Source organism: Haplochromis burtoni, unplaced genomic scaffold (genome assembly GCF_018398535.1).
Source record: "Haplochromis burtoni strain Fernald_Lab_line unplaced genomic scaffold, NCSU_Asbu1 Contig_144, whole genome shotgun sequence".
Taxonomy (NCBI): domain Eukaryota; kingdom Metazoa; phylum Chordata; class Actinopteri; order Cichliformes; family Cichlidae; genus Haplochromis; species Haplochromis burtoni.
Window position 1 is genome coordinate 1,024,637 of NW_024582505.1, and position 21,289 is coordinate 1,045,925.

Here is a 21,289-nt window from a genome sequence, read left to right on the forward strand (position 1 = left end):
AAAATCCTCTTTTATAATATTGCACTGGACTGATTTAAATGTGGGTGCAGAACTTAGAAGACATCACAACTAAAAATCCACCAGGTTACAAAGTGACGACATACAGGAGGGGACAACTGTAGCCACAGAGGAAAAAGGTGGGAGAGAGCAGTGTGAAATAAATAAATAAAATAAATGCACGGTTTTTAATTTTTCTGAGTGAGCTTCTTATCTTTTTATTGATTTGCTTGACTAGCTGATGGAGCTGTAGGGGGGATGGGGGAGACTGAGGTTTGGGCTCCTCACCATGGATACATAAATCTTATCTGCTCTGCTGATGTGTTAAAAGATTGTCTCCGTGGTTGTTTGACAGCGCTCGCACAGGCACCTGAACAAAGACACCCAAGGTAAGAAGCACGTGCTGTTTTGGAAAGAGTATTTAGCGTGACAAAGGCAGCGTTACGCCTGGTGAGAGTCAGTGGAAGTGTTAAAACCCTCTGGGCTCTCCTGTCATTACTAAAAAGTAACCCCGACTATAGTCAGCATAGATTAAAAGAAAAGAACAGAGTAGCAGCACTCACTAAATATAAAACTATTTTATTCTTTCAGTTAGTATTCTTTTGAAAACTCCCGATCAATTCTCACCTTCCTTGGCTCAGTGCTTACAGAAAACCAGCTTACTTAATACAAAAATCAGGAAACCGATAACCGATACCATGTGACAATGTCCCTCTTAGCTCTCAAACAGTAGCACCTAAGAAGCCTCCATTGATAGTCACACTGAGAAAATTATGCAGCTTTATTTCCGTGGCATGTTTTTTTTTCCCCCATGGTGTGTATAAATATGTGTGTGAGGCACAAAATGATGAGCATGTCACCTGATGTGTCTCTCAGGACTGAAAAATGTGGGCTGTAAACAACAACTCAGGGCTGAGACAACACACATGATGAGCTCTTTGCTCATTTTCCCGTTCCCAAATTAAACCTCACCATTCTGCTACACTGAACACCAGGACAGTCAACACTGACAGAGGATTAACACAATCCCACATCAGCACGAAAAACAAACCACATTTTTAACCACAGGTTTTGATCCCAGGGCTGCGGAAGCAACAGGAAAGAGCTGCAGTTGTGAAAAGCTGCTTATCAAAATAACTTTCCTAAATGTCTGGAAAATGATGCTCCTTAGAGAGCAACCAGTGGGATGACCTGCTGCTCTCTGGTATCAGTTTTAGAATTACCATTATTTCTCAAGACCTGATCATTTTGGTGAGAGAGGTGAACTATTTGGCAGTTGTAGTTGTGATTATTATACAAAGGGCTGCTGCGCACACAATCTGACATAACTTAAAGTTATAAAGCAACAACAGTTAAATTTAGCGTATAGACTGCAACAACATAAGGCGAGCCTTTTTAACCTACAGAGCATCCTTGGTGGTTTGCTTCCGCATTAGCTTTTCATCCCTTCATCTGCGCTGGTATGTGTTGCACTATGTGACACCTGGGCCTCTTTATCCTTCAGCACAGGTAGCCAAAGCATCTCCCTTACAGCTCAGTTCATTTTACGAAGCAACTCTGTGTCCCCCAAAGACAGCTCTATAAAACAATGTGCCTAATAAACACAATTTCTCTCCCCATCTCACTCCAAACGACTCCCTACTTCCAACTTTATTACTTCTAAGGGGGACAAAGCACTGTGAAAAAAGAGACGCTGTAGGTGGACAACAAGTTCCTTCTTGCACTTTAGAAAGAAACCAAACAAACAATCTGTCAGTGTCTTGCAGGGAGGTTTATTCTTTCGCAAGTTAGATATTGCAGTAGTCATGGAGTAAGTGCTGAACAGGCTGGGTCATGCTTCATTTAGAGAATAGAGAATGGGGACAATATATAGAATCCTTTTTTCATATGCAAATGAGTACAATTACTACATTACAAGCAACCTCAGAGCCTAAAAATACTACATACAAGAGCTAATGGCACGACCACCATCAGTCTCGTCTTACTGCCTTTATTGGACTAGATAAGTTGACGAGCATCTTATGGTTAAAAAAAAAAAAAAAAAAAGGATTCTGTGATGGCATGTGTGACTCAGCAGACAGCGAAGCTACCCACCCTCTGTGCTGCTGAATTTCTCTGTCAACCTCACTGATTTCACTAAGAGACTAAATCGATCTGTGTACCAACAGAAACCAGCTGCATTTTTCTCTAAGCATGACCAAGAAATTTCAAATGCTTTCAAACAAAAAAAACAAGTAAATACAGATAAAACATGCCTTGCAAAAAGCTGAAATACTGAGCCGATTAATTATTCACTGATATCTATGTGAATTTAAATTTAATTCAGTTATCACCAACTGTTTTGTTATGGTACAATCGTCCCTTTTTCTGAATACACAGCACAACCGAATTACTATTTATCTTGTGATAATAACTCAAGGGGCTCAATACACACAATCACCTTGTGTGTTCTTTTATTCATAAGCATTCTAGTCAACTTGTTTACTAAGATTAGTACTTGCTTTCAAATCAAAGTGTTTTTCTATTGATCCATGTCAAAAAAAAAAAATCAAAAACAAAAACCAATCACATCCACTGTGATTTAATGTGTCAACCAAAACAAAACACATAAAAGGTCCAGTGGGCTGCCAGCACTTTTTAGAGGAGCTGTAATTCAGACTGAGGATGAAAGTGCTGCAGACGGGTCTGTTCTGAGCTACAGTGATTCAAGGTGTTTCAGAACAAATGAGCTAGCAGTTATCAAATGACTGTCCCCGTTAAGAAGCTGGAAGGCTTGATGCCTCTAAAATGAACAGCTAATTAAAAAAAAAGACACCTCTTAAAAAAGCACCTGTGTTATGTTTGCCAGAGAACAGAGTTATTGCTTGATAGATGCATTAAGAACAGTTAAGCAAAGTGGCTCTTAAGGCAAAGTTTCCATCAAGTGAAGTGAACCCGAGGCAGATGAAGACTGACAGACTTTAATTTGCTAATGTTTGCAGCTTGAATTTGTTAAAAGTATCCTGCTGGCTTGTCTGTGTCAACAACTTCTAGTCCCTTCCAGTCTCTTTTCTCTTTCCTTCCAAGTTCCTCGTTAATTTAAGCAGTATAGCAGCTGCAGCTAAAGCCCTGGGCAGTGGAGGGTCTCCCTGTGGAGTCTGCTGCCAGAGTCAGGAATAGAGTCTGCCCTGGGTACAGTAGCCACCAAGTGAGTTTTGCAGGATGAGTAAGGACTCCCAGTGGAACAGTGATTACAGGGCACACACGTCATGTGGAAAAAGACTAAATGTGTATAGCTGGGATAAAAAGAACATTAACCACTTCCTTGTCATTGAGTCTAGAGGTGCAATTAAACCAGCACTGAATTACTTCCTGTGGAAGATGCCGTTTGTTTCTCTTCATTACAGCATCAGCAACTAAAGCAAGTCATTAAAGGTAATTTGATATGTAATTTGTCTCATAAGATTTCATTAAAAGTCACCTGATACTTTCCAAGTAATTAAAATCCACCATTTACATATTTGCATTTGTTAAAAAAAGGGAGTATATCATAATTTTGTGCAATCAGGAGCATTGAGCTGAGCTATGATGACCAATAATTGAGGCTAAGACCTATAATTTCAGCTCAAATGATTGGAAAGGGAGTTAAATAGGTCAAACCTTAATACTGGGCTCCAGTTAATATTCTGAGAACACTCCAAAATTTCCCTACTGAGTTTTCAAGACGAATTAAACAGCAATGAATGGAAGCCGTCAGCTAAAGATGAGACATAGAAATGACTTGTGCAGTAAAGGGGAAAAGACAGAGAAACCCACCCAGTCTCGACAGGTTTCTCAAGGACAATATCCGCTGCAGAGGTCTGCTTCAGCACTGGATTTGTGAGCCTAATTGGCTGAGGAGAGGCTGGCCTGGAGCTGGGGGCATGGGACTGGGATCCTGAGAAGAAGAGAGAGAAAGCAATGTCAAGAGGGATGGGTGGAGCAAGGAGCAGACAGATAGAAAGACAAAAGGACAACAGCATACATCTGGCCTATTCAGTCAGCACTGTCTCCACCTACAGGAAACGTCTGGGAAATAACTTTCTAGGCTTTGCACTTGCAGATAACATTTTTGTTTAAGTGCAGAAATCGTCTTTTTTTGGTTTCTTTTTTTTTTTTTTTTACCTGCTGGTCCTGGTTGTTTCAAGTAAAGAGGGTCTGAATAGGTGATAGAAGCAAACCGTCTCCTCACTTCCTCCTGATCCCGCTGTCAGAGACACACAGAGAAGCAGATTCTATAAACACAGCATCCTACTGACAAAGAGCCTTGTCAAACAAATTGAACGGTGTAATCAAGTCTGGAAAATGCATCAGTATGCAGACGCAGACCACAGCTGTCATAACAGCTCATTATAAACACTAAACCAGTAACCAGTGACCTTTCAAATTCCATAGTGACCTTTCACTGGTGGGTCCCTCTCACCTGTATCTCCTCCATACGAAGCAGCATACTCTCCAGGGTTGGGGCCTGCAGCCTGTCCTGGGCCATGCCCTGTAGCTGTCTGTCTGTCCTAACTGTCCACGCCACCCGGGCGGTGTCCTCTAACAAATCGTCCAGCAGCTCTTCACTCAGCTGCTCAGCACTTTCTTCTGCCTGTAAATGGCAATAATTACAAAAAAAAAAAATACAAGTGTTCTGAGTTTAGCTGCACAGTTTTTAAATCATTGCCATGATAAACTTAAATGTCAAATCTCCTGTAGTGAAGCTCACCCTCTCTGCGGCCTGTTCAGGCACTCGACTCCTCAGTGGAGAGTTCATTCTGTTGTTCCTGGACTCACCAATTTGCTGAAGGCACAATAAAAATCTCAGTTTATTTTACGAGGCAAATCTGAAGCCAAACACACGCATACACACAAACTTAGATTTATTTAATCATTCACATGCAACAACTGTCACCCTTGTCTTTAGGAGGTTTATAAAAGGAAGAAATTCTGGCACTAGCTGGACAGCAGATAAGTCCTCCTACCTGGGCTTCATCCAGAAGGGGCTGAATTCTCTCTCTGGCCTTCTGCTCAGCTCTCTCAGCCCACTGAGTTGGCGAGACAACTTCAGACCTGTGAACCAAAACACACCCACACTGCAAGCTGTCACAGAAGTTCTGAAGCTGAGCTACTTTAACTTCAAGACACAAAATTAAAAAAAAAAAAAAAGTATTTACATAAAGTATAGTTAAAAATATATTTGGAATTTTAGCCCACCTTGGGTTCAGAATTAATTAAAAAGATTGAATTTCTCTGATTAAGAAACAAAAAATCTTTCTGCCAAGATTTTAAAATAACTATCCGTTTGAGTCGAATAAAACATTCTCATTACTGGAAATGCATGAGAGAATTAATTAATCATCACTATCAATCATTATCATTGACGGCCAAATGTATTCACACACAATAGAAATAGTCATCAGGCTCAGTGTTTTTTTAAATTATTCACATTAATCTGTAATTATAATAGGCATATAAGGTCAAAACTGTCAAACTCTTTGCTGGCATTAAATTGAATGGTTACGTTCACTGTTGAAACCAATTTTAAAAAAAGCCATAAAGGCTGACATGCCAGTTAAGAGTTTCACCAGCTGAGAGCAGCTGGAAGCATAAAAGACTCACTAAGTCTGACATAAGCATTTTATTCAAAATGCAGCCTGTTGATTGTATTGATGTCTATTGTGTCCAACTTATCACCTGTAAACAAGTGAAGCAGTTTAGTGCTTTTACTTGTCACAGTGGCAGGAGGAAAAAAAATCAGATATAGTGACTCGTTATACATCTAATTTAAACACTTTAACACTTTTCTGCAGCTTTCTTTAGCTTTAAAACAAAAACAAACAAACAAACAAACAAACAAACAAAAAGAACCTGCCATGGGTATAACACACAGGCAAAACAGATCTGTAATAATGGTGAATTTTCATTCAATTTTCCATGTAACACACTATGTGCAAATTTGTTAATGCTACGTAACCCATAAAACTATAGAGGCTGCATGTGTTCTTAATTAACATTACATGTTTCCTGCAGTGGTATTCCCCTCTTGACAAGGTGAGTAAATAAAGAGCAGGCCTACACGTCTTTGTGACAGAGAACACAGTAGCGTTAACCCACACATTCACAGTAGTGTAATTAAGTGTTGACTTTGCTCTGTGCACATTGCGTTTTGTTGCCAGCCTTTTAAAGTTGGGCTCTCCAGTGACTAATTAACAAATACACAGCGGTCTATAGGAACATATGCTCTCCTTGGTGCTGAATGGATGCGCTGCAATCACAGTCTGCATTATTTTCCACTCATTGTTTTGTTCTGTTGTCAGTAGATAATGTTGCCCATGTTGTAATTCCCAGAGTAAATGCTCCTTTGATTGTGAGCACAATGAACCGAGTGGGAAATGTTTTTCTTCTTAAACAGCATAAATGCCAAGTATTTACAAAGGTTAAAGGGCAAGTGCATATATCGCTATATATACACACACTGTACTTACTTTTTTATGTCATTAATTAATCCCTTTTATTTCGGTCAGAGGGAGTTTGTTATTATCCCATAGTGTCTGCAGAGGTTGCAATTAGGGGGCACATGAAATAAAAAAGTTTTTTGGCTATATTAATATTCACCATGACCTTAAGCCTTCATTACCTTGGATCCAAATCTGCTAAAACAATAATTTTATTAGTACTGTACCTTAATCTCTGAATGCGTTCAGCCTCTTCTTTACTCAGCTGGTTCAGCTCTTGCAGTCTCTGCGCAGTCATCTTATCTAGCCAAGCTTTCCTGCATCACCCAGGCAATCATCAAATGAAGCAAAATGTAAGCTCAAAGAAGCTTTGCACATAAATAATTTATAATCCTCATCTTTAATCACGCTGATAGCCACTGATTAATAAGAAAGCACAACTGCAGTAATTAAGATTTGATTAAATGGAGACATATGTGGAACACTCAATCAATGAGGTGCTTATAAAACAGGCAAACTATTAATCACTCAAAAAGAGAAATGGCCTCAATCTAGCTGGCACCTAGATTAATTTATTAGAAAGAATTAACTTTGAATTAGAATCAGAGTATTGCCTCTGGCTCTCAGCAAGTGGGGTCTGACATAAAGGTTAGAAATGGCTCTCTGAATGTTCTCATTAATGTTCCTTTTTCCTAGATTCCACCCATGTGGCATTTTGCTATGACAGATAATCTAATGTGAGAAGCAGAAATGACACAGATTACAAGGTAATCTGAAAAAAGATATTTATAATAAGTAGAAGCGATAAAAGCTGGGACAGGCAGATTTTTCACCATCAGGCAAAAATTCCTAACTAAACTTCTGCATATTAGTTAGGCTCCATTATCAGGTTTTAAGAAAACCTAGCCAATTATATTAGATTCTGGCCAATCAGAGGTCCTTTCAGAGAGTCAAAAAGTGCAGATGCACATGCAGATCACTAGTGCATCTGCATCCCTAGAGAGAAGAAAGCCTGAGCCAGTGTTGGAAAATATTACAGGAAAAGTTGACGGTCCCTCACTAGCAACAGCTGCCTCTGGCCTGCAACGCACCACAGTAACAGGAAAACAGACTTATCAAAACACATTTATATCTAATATTATGGTCACAGGTCCTGCTCATAGGGGAGCCAAGTGTTTGCCTTTTTTCCACCATCACTGTAAGAACAGCCATGAAGGATGTGTAATTTATGGTTCAAAGCTTTGATTTTATATGTAACATCTCAGACTGTTATCATGAAAGCAAGAGTAATTAGGCCTTTTTCTAAACTAAACCAGCCAGCTTACACATAGCTTCTGCAATGGGCACAAGAAGAGTGTGATCATCTGCAGGGAGCGAGCTTAGGACAGAGGAGAGCTGATGGAAGAGAGATTAACTTTCACATTTTATTTCCCTATTGTTCCCGATTACTGCCAACCCGTGTATTTAAAATAAGGTTAAAAAAAAAACTTTGGGAGGTAAGGTTCACCTTAATGCTTCATTCTGAGCTTCTTTCTTCCTTTGTGAGCTTAGGCCTGGCTCAGTTGCCAAACTACCTCCAGGCCTCTGCTTTGGAGGGTCTGGTGAGGATTTCACTGGAGAAAAGAGACAACGAGGCTCTGGTCTTCCCCTTTGTGGGGATCTGCTGATAGCAGAGAATGATGAATGGGTTAAAAAATGTAAACAGAAAGATGCTATATTACACAACTCAATGGAAAGCGAAAGAGCAATTTTTATTTTGACACTTACATCTCTTATACTATATTTACCAAATTACTTTTTTTTTTCTTCGGATTTTCCTTATAAGCAACTGTCATCAATGAAAAATGAAAAATTTGGTGCATATGGTATGTGCTGCACTTTACCAGTAACATTGAATACAATCTACAATCCTATAATGTATACAACCTCTTAGTCCATCAGATAATCTGATTATGCCTACTTGCATCCACAATTTGATTGAAATTCATAAAGAGATAATTGTGTAAAATGGTCTTTTTATTTCATACTAAATGTAAACTGTTACCTGGAGATCAGCGTTTCAGACGTTAAAGCAGTACTTACATAATGACATTAATCATCGAGTGAGCCGAGGACTGCACAGAGAGATAACAGACTCACCGTTGTGGAGGAGGAGAGTGAGGGGATGTAGGTATCCAGGGCACAGAGTGCTCTTTTTGAGGGAGCTGGTTCACTCTGAGCCGAGAGGAGACTGTAGGCTGCTGGAAGCCTGTATCTTGCATCTGATTATGCTATAATAAAAATAGAAAATAAATATTTAATTATTAGCTTACATTAACCTCACATTGGTTACGTCTGATCATTGGTTAAAAAAATTTTATTTATTTATATATATATATATATGTTTTCACAGGGTATGATATCAAACAACAAATCATGTTGCTAATAACATGTTATTAAGCGTTCTCTGTGTCTTGTGAAATACTGAGTTCAGTACAAGCCCAGCACCTTTATTGTTTCAGCCGTTTTTCTCTGAGAGGGCAGCTTTTTTCTGCTGTTAGTATTTGTCTGGGATCGTCTCTGCATCTCCCTCTGCTGGACGAGGCTTTCCAGGCCAGACCGCAGCACCTCTCTTCTATTGAGGGGCTGTTGAGTAGTTTTGGGTTTCTGGGAGGCCATTCTCTTATCTGCTGACAAAAATAAAAAGTTAAACAATTTATTTGTTTTGATCTTCATCTATTTAAGTTCAAACTAAATAAAAGTCAAGACCAAACAAGATTCTTTATCCCTTTCAGTACAATTCAATTAAGTTGAACCCTGATGGGAGCAGACAACACCACCGATTACAGAATTTGCTTGCACTCTTGACAGCCAGATGGATGTGTGGTTTAGGTTCAGGTTTCTAGGGAGATCTAGATTGCAGATGAGGCTCACTCTAGGTGTTTATATCATCACTGCCTCTCAGCCCAATAATACCCAGCAGGACTTAACTGCTCATATACTAAACAGCAGGGGACCAAATGCCAGAGTTCTGCACTTTAAATGTTGTTTTCCTATCACTTCCTGGCTCCCTGATCAATTTTAAGTCTGGGTACAGCAATTTACGCACAGTGGGAGGCCCCAAGACAACCGCACAGAAGCCCTTGGAGGGCTTTTATATACATAGGAGAGCAAATGGTTTGTCGTTCGTCAGCAGGCCTTAATCAACAAGTAGGTCTTAAGTTGAAATGATAGTCATTAAACAACACCCATGAAGTCTGCATTAATAAATACACAAAGCTAGTAAACAGTGCTCACCATGGAGGCCTCTGGGATTTTTTGCTTTGCAAGGACCTCGAGCAATTCCTTGCAGTTTGGGACGCCTGGGTGCAGTCGTAGGAGACTTGCTGTGATGAGGAGATTTCCTTTGCGGAAGGCATGCTTGAGCCTGCATCTTTATGAGCATCTCTTGTTTACTGAGAGCAGAATCCAAAGTCTATTAAAAATGAAGTGACAGCAAAGCCTGAGATTATTCACTCAATTCAAAAAATATATATTTTCCTAAAATAAGTTTTACTTTTAGACAAATTCCACTAAATATTGATTAATCCTGCAGCACAAGTCATCTATGTTTACAGTAATATCACAAATAAACAATGTAACAAAGAAAATAACATGTAATAAAAATATATGATGCATCTGGAGAAATCATATCATTTAGGCATATTAAAATCGTATTACTACTTCGATCTGTGACCTAGAAACAGCAGCAGATACAGAATCTGTTCTTGTAATGCTCTGCTAAACCTGCACTGCAGTTAGTTTGAATTCATACATGAATATTTGCCTTTATTAAGTAAAATAAGAAAGTAGGTTTAAAGTCGGGACCAATACAATACTGCACTGGTTTGCCACATTGAGCTTCTTTCGGCTGATTGTTTTTGCATTGTCCAGGAGCCAAGTCTACACTAGGAAAACACACATCACTCTGTGAATACAGCGGTTACATCGTGATCCTTACCTCTAGTTTCTGCAGGATGTCAAGGGCAGTCTCAGGCACAGCTGAGCCCTGGTCCACTTCAACTTTAGCTGAGCACAAAGAGAGCTGGCGAATCAGCTGCCCCAGTTCTTTGGAATAAGGAGGCACTTTGCTGTGAGACAGATCAGAGAGTTGATGGATAAAAACCTGTAAAGCCCTCAGTGCCCCACGATGTGCAGCTGCAAGCCTGTTTATCGCCACGGACTGAAAGTAAAAGAGAATGCAAATAAATTAAGAACAGAAATGTCAACTTTTTTTTTAAGAAAACTCCAAAAAAAAAAAAAAAGAAATCAGACACGACTGATTTTACTCATTTAATTCAATTTTATTTATATAGTGCCAAATTACAACAGTCTCCTCAGGACCCTCATAATGTAAGGTAAAGACCCTACAATAACAAATAAATAAAACAAATTTTAAAAAATTATAAAGATAATAGATAAAACAATCAGATGCCCCCCCACCCGACCCCATGAGTAAGCACTTGGTGACAGTGGGAAGAAAAAACTCCCTCTTAACAATAAGAAACCTTCGGCAGAACCGAGCTCAGGAGGGGTGGCCATCTGCCGCGAGTGGTTGAGGCAGAGGGGAGAGCCACAAAGTCCAAAATGTCACTGACTTTCTTCTCACCTTTTTAGCATCCCACATTTTCTGGCTTCGTAGTTTTTCTATATCTTCTTGTATCTCTTTTACCTGTTAAATAATGTGAGAGAACATTGTCTAGAGGAGCAGAGCAAAGGGAAATCCAGTGACAAACATTTAATGGCATTCAATAGAAATTTAAGTACCTGTTGCTGCAGAACATAAATAATACGAGCTGAGCGAGCTGCCTGTTTCTGTCTGCGTATCTCCAACTTGTTTTCCTCTTCAGGTTCTAATGACTCCTGTATTTTCTCCCCTGTTGTTTAAAAAACATTGTGCATTATTTATCAGCATCATGCATTAGTAGTGAAATCATAGGAAAAGTGTGATCATTGCAATGGGTTCCAAAATTATGATTACACTCCATGCATTTCAAGTTATAGGTGTCTTGTGGGCTACCTGTGTTAGCCAGCTCTTCCACTTTCTGAATATACACTTCCAGCTCATTTTGCAGCCTGTGGATCTCGTGGCTTAAAGGTGCCTCTTTGTCTCCTTCTACCTGCCTAAGGCCAGGGTCTCTGGTTGGGGGTGAGCGGCTCATTCGAGGCATGGATGAAATAGGATGTTTCTGGGATGTGTGTCGTTTGGCTCCAGCTACAGTCACCTTCTCTTTTGGACTGGATGCTTTTGACATCATCTTACTTGGACTTGCTGCAAACTCCTATAAAGAGAGGAAATAAACTTCATTTGCTAAACAGGCACAAACAATTAATTTCATATTATATAAACAAGAATGTTATTATAGACAAAAAGTAATTAAATTACCTGACGGAGTTCTACATCACTTGTTTCAAAGAGTGAGGCCTCCTGAGAAGGTTTGGCCGATAATTTTGTCAGCGATTCAAGGCGCCTTCGTCTTAGATCTCGCTTGGCCTGCTTAACAGCTGCCTGAAGCCTCTCCTCAGAGAGAGTGGTGAAGCTGAAAGAGCTTCTGGCGCTATCCACATTTTCCTTAACTTCTGATACAGGCAGCAGTCGCTCTATCACAATGGGGGCAGGCAGGCCGACATGTGTGGCACGGTTTCTAGTACTTGCAGGGACGGTGTCATTGAACAGCAGCTGTGGTGTGCAAGACAGAAATCAGTTTTATCTGGTATAATCAGTCATTATGATTAGACACAATCAGATATATTTATCAATAACAGGTATTTAGGAAATGGTGTCATTGCATATAGTTGTGGTCAGAAGGATACATACAATCATTAGGGAACATGGAACCAGAATTACCAAGAGATTCATACGATAAAGTATACCATATCATATAAATGTCGTAGTAATTTGGGGCTTTTAATGATTTCTTTCAACAGATGAGCAGATGGAATAATAATAACATCCTCTTTGTGCGAAAGCTAGATTGTTGAAACTTGGATACAACTGGATGTTGAACAGGACCATGATCTCAAACACACATCAAACCTGATTTTACAAATGATAAAACAGGCTAACGTGAAGCTTTTCGAATGGTCTTCCCAAAGCAAACAAACAAAACAAACAAATAATGGAATGATATTTTGTAATGATTGTGAAGGCACATGTTTGAAATGTTTGAAATAAAAATGAACTGAACTGAATTGAATTGAAAGCTGTGACCTTAACCCTGATGAATATTTGCGGACTGTGTAGGCTCATGCCAGGAAACTAACCAATTTAAATTAACTCTACCAATTTTATCAAGAAGAGTGAACAATTATTTAGACAGAATAATGCCAGAGGCTTGGGGGTATATGTATATATTTGAGCCTATATGTATAATATGTGTATTAGATGGCATTCAAATATTCAGCAAATGCGCCTAATTCTAGTGCGACCATCTCATGTCATTATATTAATGCTGCTATCCTGTATATATTGTACATACTATTGTTTGAGTACTTACAATTGTTTTTTTGTACTTTTTATATTTTACATTTATATTTATTATTGAAACTTGCACCAAGGGAGTGGCACTCCAATTTCGTTGTACTCTGTACAATGCCAATAAAGGCTATTCTATTCTATTCTATTCTATTCTAATTCTAGTGCGACCATCTCCAGGTCTCACTACCATCTTGTAAACCTTCCTGTAAATCCTAATGAATGAAGCCTTAGCTTGATGCTCAAATGAAATGAATGAATGAATTTTATAGTACCATATCACCCCATTAGAGCACTTCGCTCTCGCACTGCAGGCTTAGTTGTTTTTCCCAGAGTATTTAAAAGTATTTAAAAGAAAAATGGGAGGGAGAGCCTTCGGTTTTCAGGCCCCTCTTCTATGGAACCAGCTTACAGTTTGGATTCGGAAGACAAACACTATCTCTACTTTTAAGATTAGGCTTAAAACTTTCTTTTTTGCTAAAGCATATAGGTAGGGCTGGATAACGTGACCCTGAATCCTCCCTTTGCAATAGGTGCAGGCTGCTGGAGGATTCCCATGATGCATTAAGCATTTCCTTTCAGTCACCTTTCTCACTCACCATGTGTCAACAGACCTCCCTGCATTGAATCACACTTGTTTTTAATTTCTGTCTCTCTTACAGAGCATGTCTTTTGTCCGGTCTTCCTTCTCTCACCCCAACCGGTTGCAGCAGATGGCCGCCCCTCCCTGAGCCTGGTTCTGCCTGAGGTTTCGTCCTGTTAAAATGGAATTTTTCCTTCCCACTTTCACCAAAGCATTTGCTTATAGGGGGTCATATGATCGTTGGGGTTTTTCTCTGTATGTATTATTGTAGGGTCTACAATATAAAGCGCCTTGAGGCGACTGTTGTTGACTGAGGCGCTTTACTTTGACACCAAGCTATTTACAAACATTGTGATATGAACATAGTGATATGCTTCAAACTGAAGTCTTACAAAAATCTTAAAAATGAAGAGAGAAAGGGTATTATCACAAACGCTTCACTCGCGTCTCCACCTCTTTTTCATTACTTTGAATGGTTGATCCCGGGTATTTAAATGTCTCTACCTTCACTGCCTCTACTCCTTGTAGCGATAAATATTATGACTTTCAGGACTGTAATATTCAGATTTATTGTTGACATTGTGCTGCACTCTAGGACCAGCTGATCTCAATCAACCAGCTCCAGGTCTGTGTATGTATCACTAGTATGTGGTCTTAGCTTTTCCATTTCAAATTGTATATATGCAAAGATGAACTGCATATAATAAAGATAGATGAATATTATCAGACTTTCAGTGCTGTTTACCTTGGTGTGGGAGATCCCAGCCGTTAAACCGCTGCGGCTGTGAACATTTCTGGTTGATCCTAAAGCAACCCAGTCTCTCTCTTCGCTCTGCTTTCCTGAGAAAATCCCGGGACCACTTTGCAGGGATTGTGCAGTCATTACAGCGAAAAACAGTTGTCACTGTAGTAAACAATACTAAATGTTATGCTAATGGGAGCTAATTTTGCTAACATAAAGTTAATCCAATCCAGAAACTAAATTCAGGCACTTCGCCGTCGTTAATAATCAGTTCTTCCACTTTCTGTATATGAATTATAAGTCAGCTATACGCACCGAGTGGCTAATTGAAGCATAATTAAAATACAGGACCTCGTTAATCTCTTAAATTTTAAATTTAGCTTCTCAACAGTTTGAAACGGCGCCATGACAACAACACAACCCTAAAGACGGAAGTAGTTTTTTTTTAACTACGGCTTGTCAAATAAGCCAAAAATCAACGCAAACGCTTTATAATGACGTGTGATAGAATAGGCATTCTCACTAAATATATCACATATGATATATCATATTTAAATACTCGAGAATAATTAAGTGTATAAATAGGAAAGAATATATTACAATGCGATTTCTTTTAGCGGTTACTTTAAGAACTTTTTCCACAGACCGGAAGTAGGCGTCGACTTAAGAGTATTGCTACCAGGACCAAAGTTCAGAGAAGCTGCATTATTATTACACTTGCAGCACGGGTTTAATTTAGCAGTCTAAATTTGTGCTTTGTCACATTAGCTTTGGTTAGAACAATGGCCCATTACGAAGAAGTAAATGTACACGGGTATGATGAATTCTGTCGGGCTGTGTCTGAGAGAAAAGGGAAGGATATTTTTGCTTACTTTTCAGGGGATAAAGACAAGCAAGGAAAGAGCTGGTGTCCAGATTGTGTCAAAGGTAACCTCAGAAATCTTATACTTGGATATATTACGCAACTTACAGCCACAGCTGCTATTCTGACTGTTTTGTCGTGACTGTTTTGGTCTTAAAGACTGATATTTAAATGCTGCTTGACTTAGCTTTGGCTACAGTGTTAGTGATAGTGCACTCTTTTAATGGCATATTATATAGTAAAAGCATAGACATTAATCTGTCGTTATGTATTTAACGCAGTTTAGGTTTACATATAAGAAATTAGGTTTACTTAAGGATTTTACACTCACCTGCCTCTGTTTTGTACACAAGGTGATTTAAATACTGAAATACTGCACGGTTTTTGCTGTTGCCTGACGTGCTGGTCTGAGTGTTTCAGAAACTGCTGAACTTTGGGGATTTTGCTGCACAGCCAACTTTAAGGTTTACAGAGGATTAGGGGTAGTTTTCTGGGTGAAAATGATTTAGAATGGCCAAACTGCTTCGAGCTGATAGGAAGACAGCAGTAACTCAATGAACCACTTGCTACAGTTATAGAATGGAGAAGAGTATTTCTAAATTCACAACACATCAAAGCTGGAAGGGGATGGGCTACAGCAGCAGATGACCAGACTATGAACAGGAAAGGGAGTCTATAATTCACGCAGGCTCACCAAAATCAGGCAACAGAAGATTGAAAAATGTGTCCTGGTCAGAGTCTCAATTTCCTCTGTGGCATTCAGATCTTAGGGTCAGAATTTGACATAAAAAATGAAAGCAAGGATCCATCCTGTCGTGTATCAAAGGTTCGGGCAGATGGTGGTGTAATGCTGTGGAGGATATTTTCTTGGTACACTTTGGGTTCCGTAGTAACAGCTGAGTATCATTTAATCAGTAAGCACATCCATCCCTTTATGACCACAGTGTACCCACCTTCTGGTTGCTGCCTCCTGCAGGACAATACACCATGTTACAAAGTTTAAATCATCTCAAACTGGTTTCTTGCATTTGACGCTGAGTTCACTGTACTCAAATCACCTTCCCCAATCGCCAGATGTCAATTCAACAGAGCACCATAAAATGTGATTAAATGAGAAATTTGCATCATGGATGTGCAACCTGCAAGTCTGGAGCAACTTTGTTATGCAGTCAATATGGACCAAAATCTCAGAGGGATGTTTTCAGCACCTTGTTGAATCTATGCCACAAAAATAGTGAAGCTCTGTAGGCAAAAAGAGGGTCCAGCCCTGTGCTAGCAAGATCTACCTAATAAAGTGACCAGTGTATGTGCATTGAAATTACAGAATGTATGTATGTATGTATGTGGTTTAGTAAATCATTTCTACACAAAAGTTTTAATTAACCAGGTGAAATGAAGAGTTTGGATATATTCTGTCTTTTTTGAATGTGACAGTGTTATTTAAATGTTTTATAACAGTTAAATTTTTTCACAAATGTGATTGTTATGGATGGAAAATTTGTCTAAAATGAAAAGGAAAGTAACGACATTGCTTATTGCTGTTGAGATTAGAACTATTGAAAAATAACAAGTCGAGTTCTTTCTTAGCATTTCTTTATCAAAATTGCATAAAGAGCATTTTGTGCTTCATTCTGTGACTTCTACCTTTCCAGCCGAGCCAGTTGTAAGAGGACAGCTGAGTCACCTTCCGGAGGGCTCTGTTTTCATCTACTGCCAAGTTGGAGAAAGAGCCTAGTCAGTATTTTATGCTTCCTTTTTCCAGCATGTTGTGAGAAGCTGTTATTATTTCAAACTCTTTAGTCACACAAATGTCACGCGCTGTCACCACTATAGCACATCATGGTGCAGTTAACAGACTAAGCTTTATTTCATGTTTACTTGTTGAGAATCGCAGGTAGCCTGTCAATAAAAGGATTTTACTGTGGCAAAAAAGCTTGATAGTAACTGACTGAATCTCCGTTGTAAAGTTATATAGAATTAAAAGATACATGAAACATGATGTAATTTAATTGAAATTGAAACCGATCATTGTTCTGATCAGAATTTATATTTTCATTTTCTTCAGCTGACCACAGAGCCAGTTAAACATTTCTTCTTTGGTATAAAGTGCTGTGATATTTAACATCTTCCGATGAGCTCTCATTATCACGAGCCCAGTTTACAGGAGAGACTGGCTTTTAACGTTCCCCACCCAATTTCTAAACTAGAGAAGACTGGTTTCTAGTACTGTGTACCTTCAGAGTGGGCTGAGGCACATTCTGAACCTTTACATGCGTTTTATACTAGGAGACTTTAACTCTTTGCTACTTTTGCTATTTTCTTTGTTTGTTTGCTTTAACTAACCATACTACTTCTGCTTATGTTTTATTCCCTAATGTGAATGGAGTGTTATCATTGTGTATTGCATACATAAATCACTTTTGTAGTCTTATTGACCGCTCTAACCAACTCAAACCACTTTTATAAACACTAATGCACATTAATGATATACTGAGTGCTGTTTTGGGGGTTTATTATCTTGCTCAAAGACACTTTCACATGCGGTCTGGAAGAACCAGGAATGGAAACACTTCAGTAGTTAATTAAGTTTAACTTAACGTTTTAATTCTTCTGGAAGCAGTAAGGAAGCACAAAGTTTATCTGCAGTGTGAGAACATTATGCACTCCACACTGTATATAAATGCCACTTGTTTTGCACATATTCAACTCTGTATATTTTATATATTTTATTATTATTATTATTATTTATTTATTTTTATTTATTTTTTATTTTTTTTACTATTTAATTTGTAAAAATGTGTATACACACACACACACACACACGTAGGAAAATATTTAGTATACACATCCAGAAATGCATACACTATTATATATTGTACATATATTTATTAGTTTCAGGTTGGCCATTCTTGTATTTTGCTCGTTTGTGTTGTTGTGTTTGCACATCTCTGTTGCTTGTGGGGCTCGCACACAAGAATTTCACTCGCATGTGCTGTGCCAAGGCGCCTGCAATAAAAGTGATTTGATTTGATTTGAGAAAGACAGAGTTGTTATTGACGACTGTTTACTGTTTCTGTTTAAACAGCTGTGCAAATATGCAATATCCGTTTTTGCTGTGATAATTTTTTTTTTTTGCCTCCCAAGAGCCATTTATTCACATGAATGTAAAAATGTGTTTCAATGCATAGTCCAAAATCTTGTTATGTTATTAAATGTTGTACTGTTAACTTTTAAAAGCTTCCTAATAATGTCTTTCTCACTCCAGTTGGAAGGATCCAAAGAACGATTTCAAGGAGACACTGAAGTTGACTGGAGTTCCCACACTGCTGCGATATGGCACAGTAAGAATGCATTTACCTTTATTTGTTTATGTATTTATTTAGTTAGTTATTTGTTTAATAAGGCAGCTAATATTGGATATTTCTGTAATGTTAAGCGTCGTTTCTGTGTAATCTTTGTTTCAGCCTCAGAAGTTGGTGGAGGAGGAATGTTTCAAAGCAGACCTGGTGAAGATGATGTTCACCGAGGACTGAGGAATACTGCGCTGCTTTCATCACTCAACAAAAGTTCAACATTTCAGCACCACCCCCCCCCCTCCCCAATATAATTTAAAAGTGAAATATCTCCCACTTTGATTCTGATAGAAATCAGAATTTGTTTAAGCTTGCCCCTAAAACAATACTGACTTGTTTAGGTAATGCCTATGAGATGCACGCTTTACTTGCTACCATCTTAGTACTCGGATTCTGTGATGAACTGGTGGACACTAGTTTGTGGTGAATCTGTCTTAATATTTTTATTTTATTATTATTGTGACTATTGATTTCTTTAACTTTGTTGTTGCTGTGGCTTTAAATGGAGTGACACTTATTCTTTGGGTTCCTCTTGTGATCTGTCACATATGTCTGACCATGTTTTTGTTGTGCTGTTGTGGGTGATGGATATACATGGTAAAGTTCACATACACGATGTGTTTCAGTTGTTTTTCATCTTCTATGCAACTTCGAAATAGCTGAAGCTGTGCCAGAACTTTTCATGAGTCATTCTATGGAAAATTAGTGAGTGTCACACCCTCAGAATCAGTAAATTTTTGTCATACAATAACTTTTGCAAGATAATGAATGTTCATATGTCATACTCCAAAAAACAGTCTGAGATAGAGCTCGTCAAAGTGCAAGGGTGATTTTAAAATTTGGATCTTTTTAGTTTTCCTTTATTTATTTTATTTTATTTTTTGTCACTCTGGAACACCCATAACATAATAGTTACATTAGCTAGCAACATCAGAGCTTTCCAGGCTGAAAAGCATGTTTAATCTATTAAAAAACTGGAACCAAATTCAATTTAAACCCACTCCATTTGTCACGATCTAAAGCCAAAAGCTCTTTTTTGTTTCAGGATGATCAGTTAGTAGTTATTAGTTTAAATATTTCAACACAAACTTGATGTCAGCAACAGAAGAAAACATTGCTACTTTTTTTGTTTTCCGTGTTTTCTGATCACTCGCTGTAGCAAACGTAAATGGTAAAATTTTGGAATTACTTATTTTAAAGCTGTTGTAATTACGAATCAGCTGACTGCGAGGGGATCAGATAGGAACTTTTCTGTGTGATGTGACTGACCCTTGTTTTCTTTTGTGAGGACTAGGTGGCAGCACATCCACAGGAGTTGAGTTTAGTCTCACCCCCAGTCTAAATAGAAATGAGTAGAATTTTATTTACAGTTGTCTAAAGAAAATTAATCGACTCAAATTTAATGATGTTTGCAAACACAAGACTAATGCGATTCTGGAGGTCAAGCCCGGAAAACCGCTGTTATTATTCTGAAAATTTAACAAAATTAAAAAAAGAAACCCATAAACTCGGAAATTAAAACAATTCAGCTGCAAGTGCAGCTTTTATTGCATTTGAAATCCATAAATTGATTAAAGTGGATTCCTTACAAACAGAATGATAAATATTGTGACAAAATTGTGTGCTTTTAAGTGTTAAAAGAGCGCAACCGCTGTTGCAGTCAGGGCGATTTAAGCGGAGCGCATTCCTGCACAGCGCTCGCACCGGAGGACGAGCAGCGGTGAACACAGAGACCGCAACGCCTCGCCGGGGCTGGGAGCTCACCTAAAACCTCAAATTGGAGGTGGAGGAAGTGCTGGGTGTCGCTTGAACATAGCGGTTACATGTACAGCGGTTTCAGCTGAGGGTAACGTTGTGTGTTCGAGGACTGTACGCTGCGATGTCGGAGTTTCTGGTGAGTCTACTCGGGGAGCGGCTCGTCAACAGCGAGAAAGCCGAGGTGGACGTGCAGTCTCTGGGCGCGAAGCTGTCCCTGGTCGGGCTCTTCTTCGGGTGCAGCCTGAACGCCCCGTGCAAGCAGTTCAACGGCAGCCTGTGCGAGTTTTACAGCAGGTTCAAAAAGACGTCTGAACATAAGGACAAATTGGAAATCGTCTTCATCTCGTCTGATCCGGATCAGAAACACTGGCAAGACTTTTTGCAGGAGATGCCATGGCCTGCGTTACCTTTCAAAGACAGACACAAAAAGGTAAGATGGGCAGCGGTGATGAAGAGCAGCAGCCGAAGCAGGGCTTAGTGTCTGAAGGGGGGTTTCTGTGTTGTACATGGGTTGAAAGACCCTGGAAAAATAATTTTTTAAAAAAACCCTACACATTTAGGCTATGTCTGCTTCTTCTGTCGGAGCACAGGTGTAGTTTTTAATTTGGGTCATGAATTGGGTTTGTCCTACATCGACTTATTTTAATCAGATTCATTCAAGTGGGACAAATGGGATCATCTTCAGATTCTCTGTAGAAATCTTGTAACTGGGATTCGTTATTGATAACACACAGCTATCACACACTAACGTATGCGTACGTGTGTGTGTTTAAACTATAAAATCAGCTGTTTATTTTAACTGACATATACATTATTGAATTGTCAGTTTTTCCACAAAAATATGTGAGAAATGTTAACTGAAATGTGACTTTTAAAAACCACATTTCAACCATTTTAATTTAAAAAAAGCAAACAAACAAAAATAAACACTTAAAGTAAAAGGATGGACTCTTGCCCTTTGACTTGATTTTTATCAATATATCTTAAAAGTGCCAGTCTAGACATTTTTGAGTTATGAACAGGAAAGATAACAGGCTTCTCTT

At 38.8% G+C, this 21,289-nt stretch overlaps 3 protein-coding genes across 5 annotated transcripts in view; 2 read left to right on the plus strand and 1 right to left on the minus strand.

The window, feature by feature from the left end:
- The window catches only part of kiaa0753 (KIAA0753 ortholog), a 20,550-nt gene extending 5,804 nt beyond the window's left edge, over positions 1-14,746 (minus strand). Inside the window, exons 1-16 of one of the 3 annotated variants that reach the window (XM_005932027.3) lie at positions 14,277-14,746; positions 11,860-12,153; positions 11,494-11,755; positions 11,241-11,350; positions 11,083-11,145; positions 10,435-10,656; positions 9,732-9,909; positions 8,943-9,124; positions 8,595-8,725; positions 7,963-8,118; positions 6,683-6,772; positions 4,983-5,070; positions 4,727-4,801; positions 4,439-4,609; positions 4,141-4,222; positions 3,793-3,913 (exon numbers count right to left, since the gene is read on the minus strand). In XM_005932027.3, coding sequence (XP_005932089.1) covers positions 3,793-3,913; positions 4,141-4,222; positions 4,439-4,609; positions 4,727-4,801; positions 4,983-5,070; positions 6,683-6,772; positions 7,963-8,118; positions 8,595-8,725; positions 8,943-9,124; positions 9,732-9,909; positions 10,435-10,656; positions 11,083-11,145; positions 11,241-11,350; positions 11,494-11,755; positions 11,860-12,153; positions 14,277-14,414 — 2,363 coding nt within the window. In that variant the 5' untranslated portion in view covers positions 14,415-14,746. The remainder of the gene's footprint in view (positions 1-3,792; positions 3,914-4,140; positions 4,223-4,438; positions 4,610-4,726; positions 4,802-4,982; positions 5,071-6,682; positions 6,773-7,962; positions 8,119-8,594; positions 8,726-8,942; positions 9,125-9,731; positions 9,910-10,434; positions 10,657-11,082; positions 11,146-11,240; positions 11,351-11,493; positions 11,756-11,859; positions 12,154-14,276) is intronic. The other 2 variants (XM_005932028.3, XM_014336717.2) reach the window with 2 other exon arrangements.
- A 182-nt stretch (positions 14,747-14,928) lies between these two features.
- On the plus strand, positions 14,929-19,108 carry txndc17 (thioredoxin domain containing 17). The gene is made up of 4 exons (XM_005932026.2): positions 14,929-15,200; positions 16,788-16,869; positions 18,401-18,476; positions 18,600-19,108. The coding sequence occupies exons 1-4, from the start codon at positions 15,056-15,058 to the stop codon at positions 18,666-18,668; spliced, it is 372 nt and encodes a 123-aa protein (XP_005932088.1). The 5' UTR covers positions 14,929-15,055; the 3' UTR covers positions 18,669-19,108.
- A 132-nt stretch (positions 19,109-19,240) lies between these two features.
- nxn (nucleoredoxin) overlaps positions 19,241-21,289 on the plus strand; it is an 84,771-nt gene continuing 82,722 nt past the window's right edge. The window contains exon 1 of the mRNA XM_005932033.3: positions 19,241-20,676. Coding sequence (XP_005932095.1) covers positions 20,368-20,676 — 309 coding nt within the window. The 5' untranslated portion in view covers positions 19,241-20,367. The remainder of the gene's footprint in view (positions 20,677-21,289) is intronic.

Bases quoted from the DNA above. Each gene is read 5' to 3' on its own strand.
- txndc17 (XM_005932026.2), top strand. From the start codon at position 15,056: ATGGCCCATTACGAAGAAGTAAATGTACACGGGTATGATGAATTCTGT. The intron at 15,201-16,787 runs GTAACCTCAGAA...CTACCTTTCCAG, and splicing joins GTGTCCAGATTGTGTCAAAG to CCGAGCCAGTTGTAAGAGGA. The intron at 18,477-18,599 runs GTAAGAATGCAT...TCTTTGTTTCAG, and splicing joins CACTGCTGCGATATGGCACA to CCTCAGAAGTTGGTGGAGGA.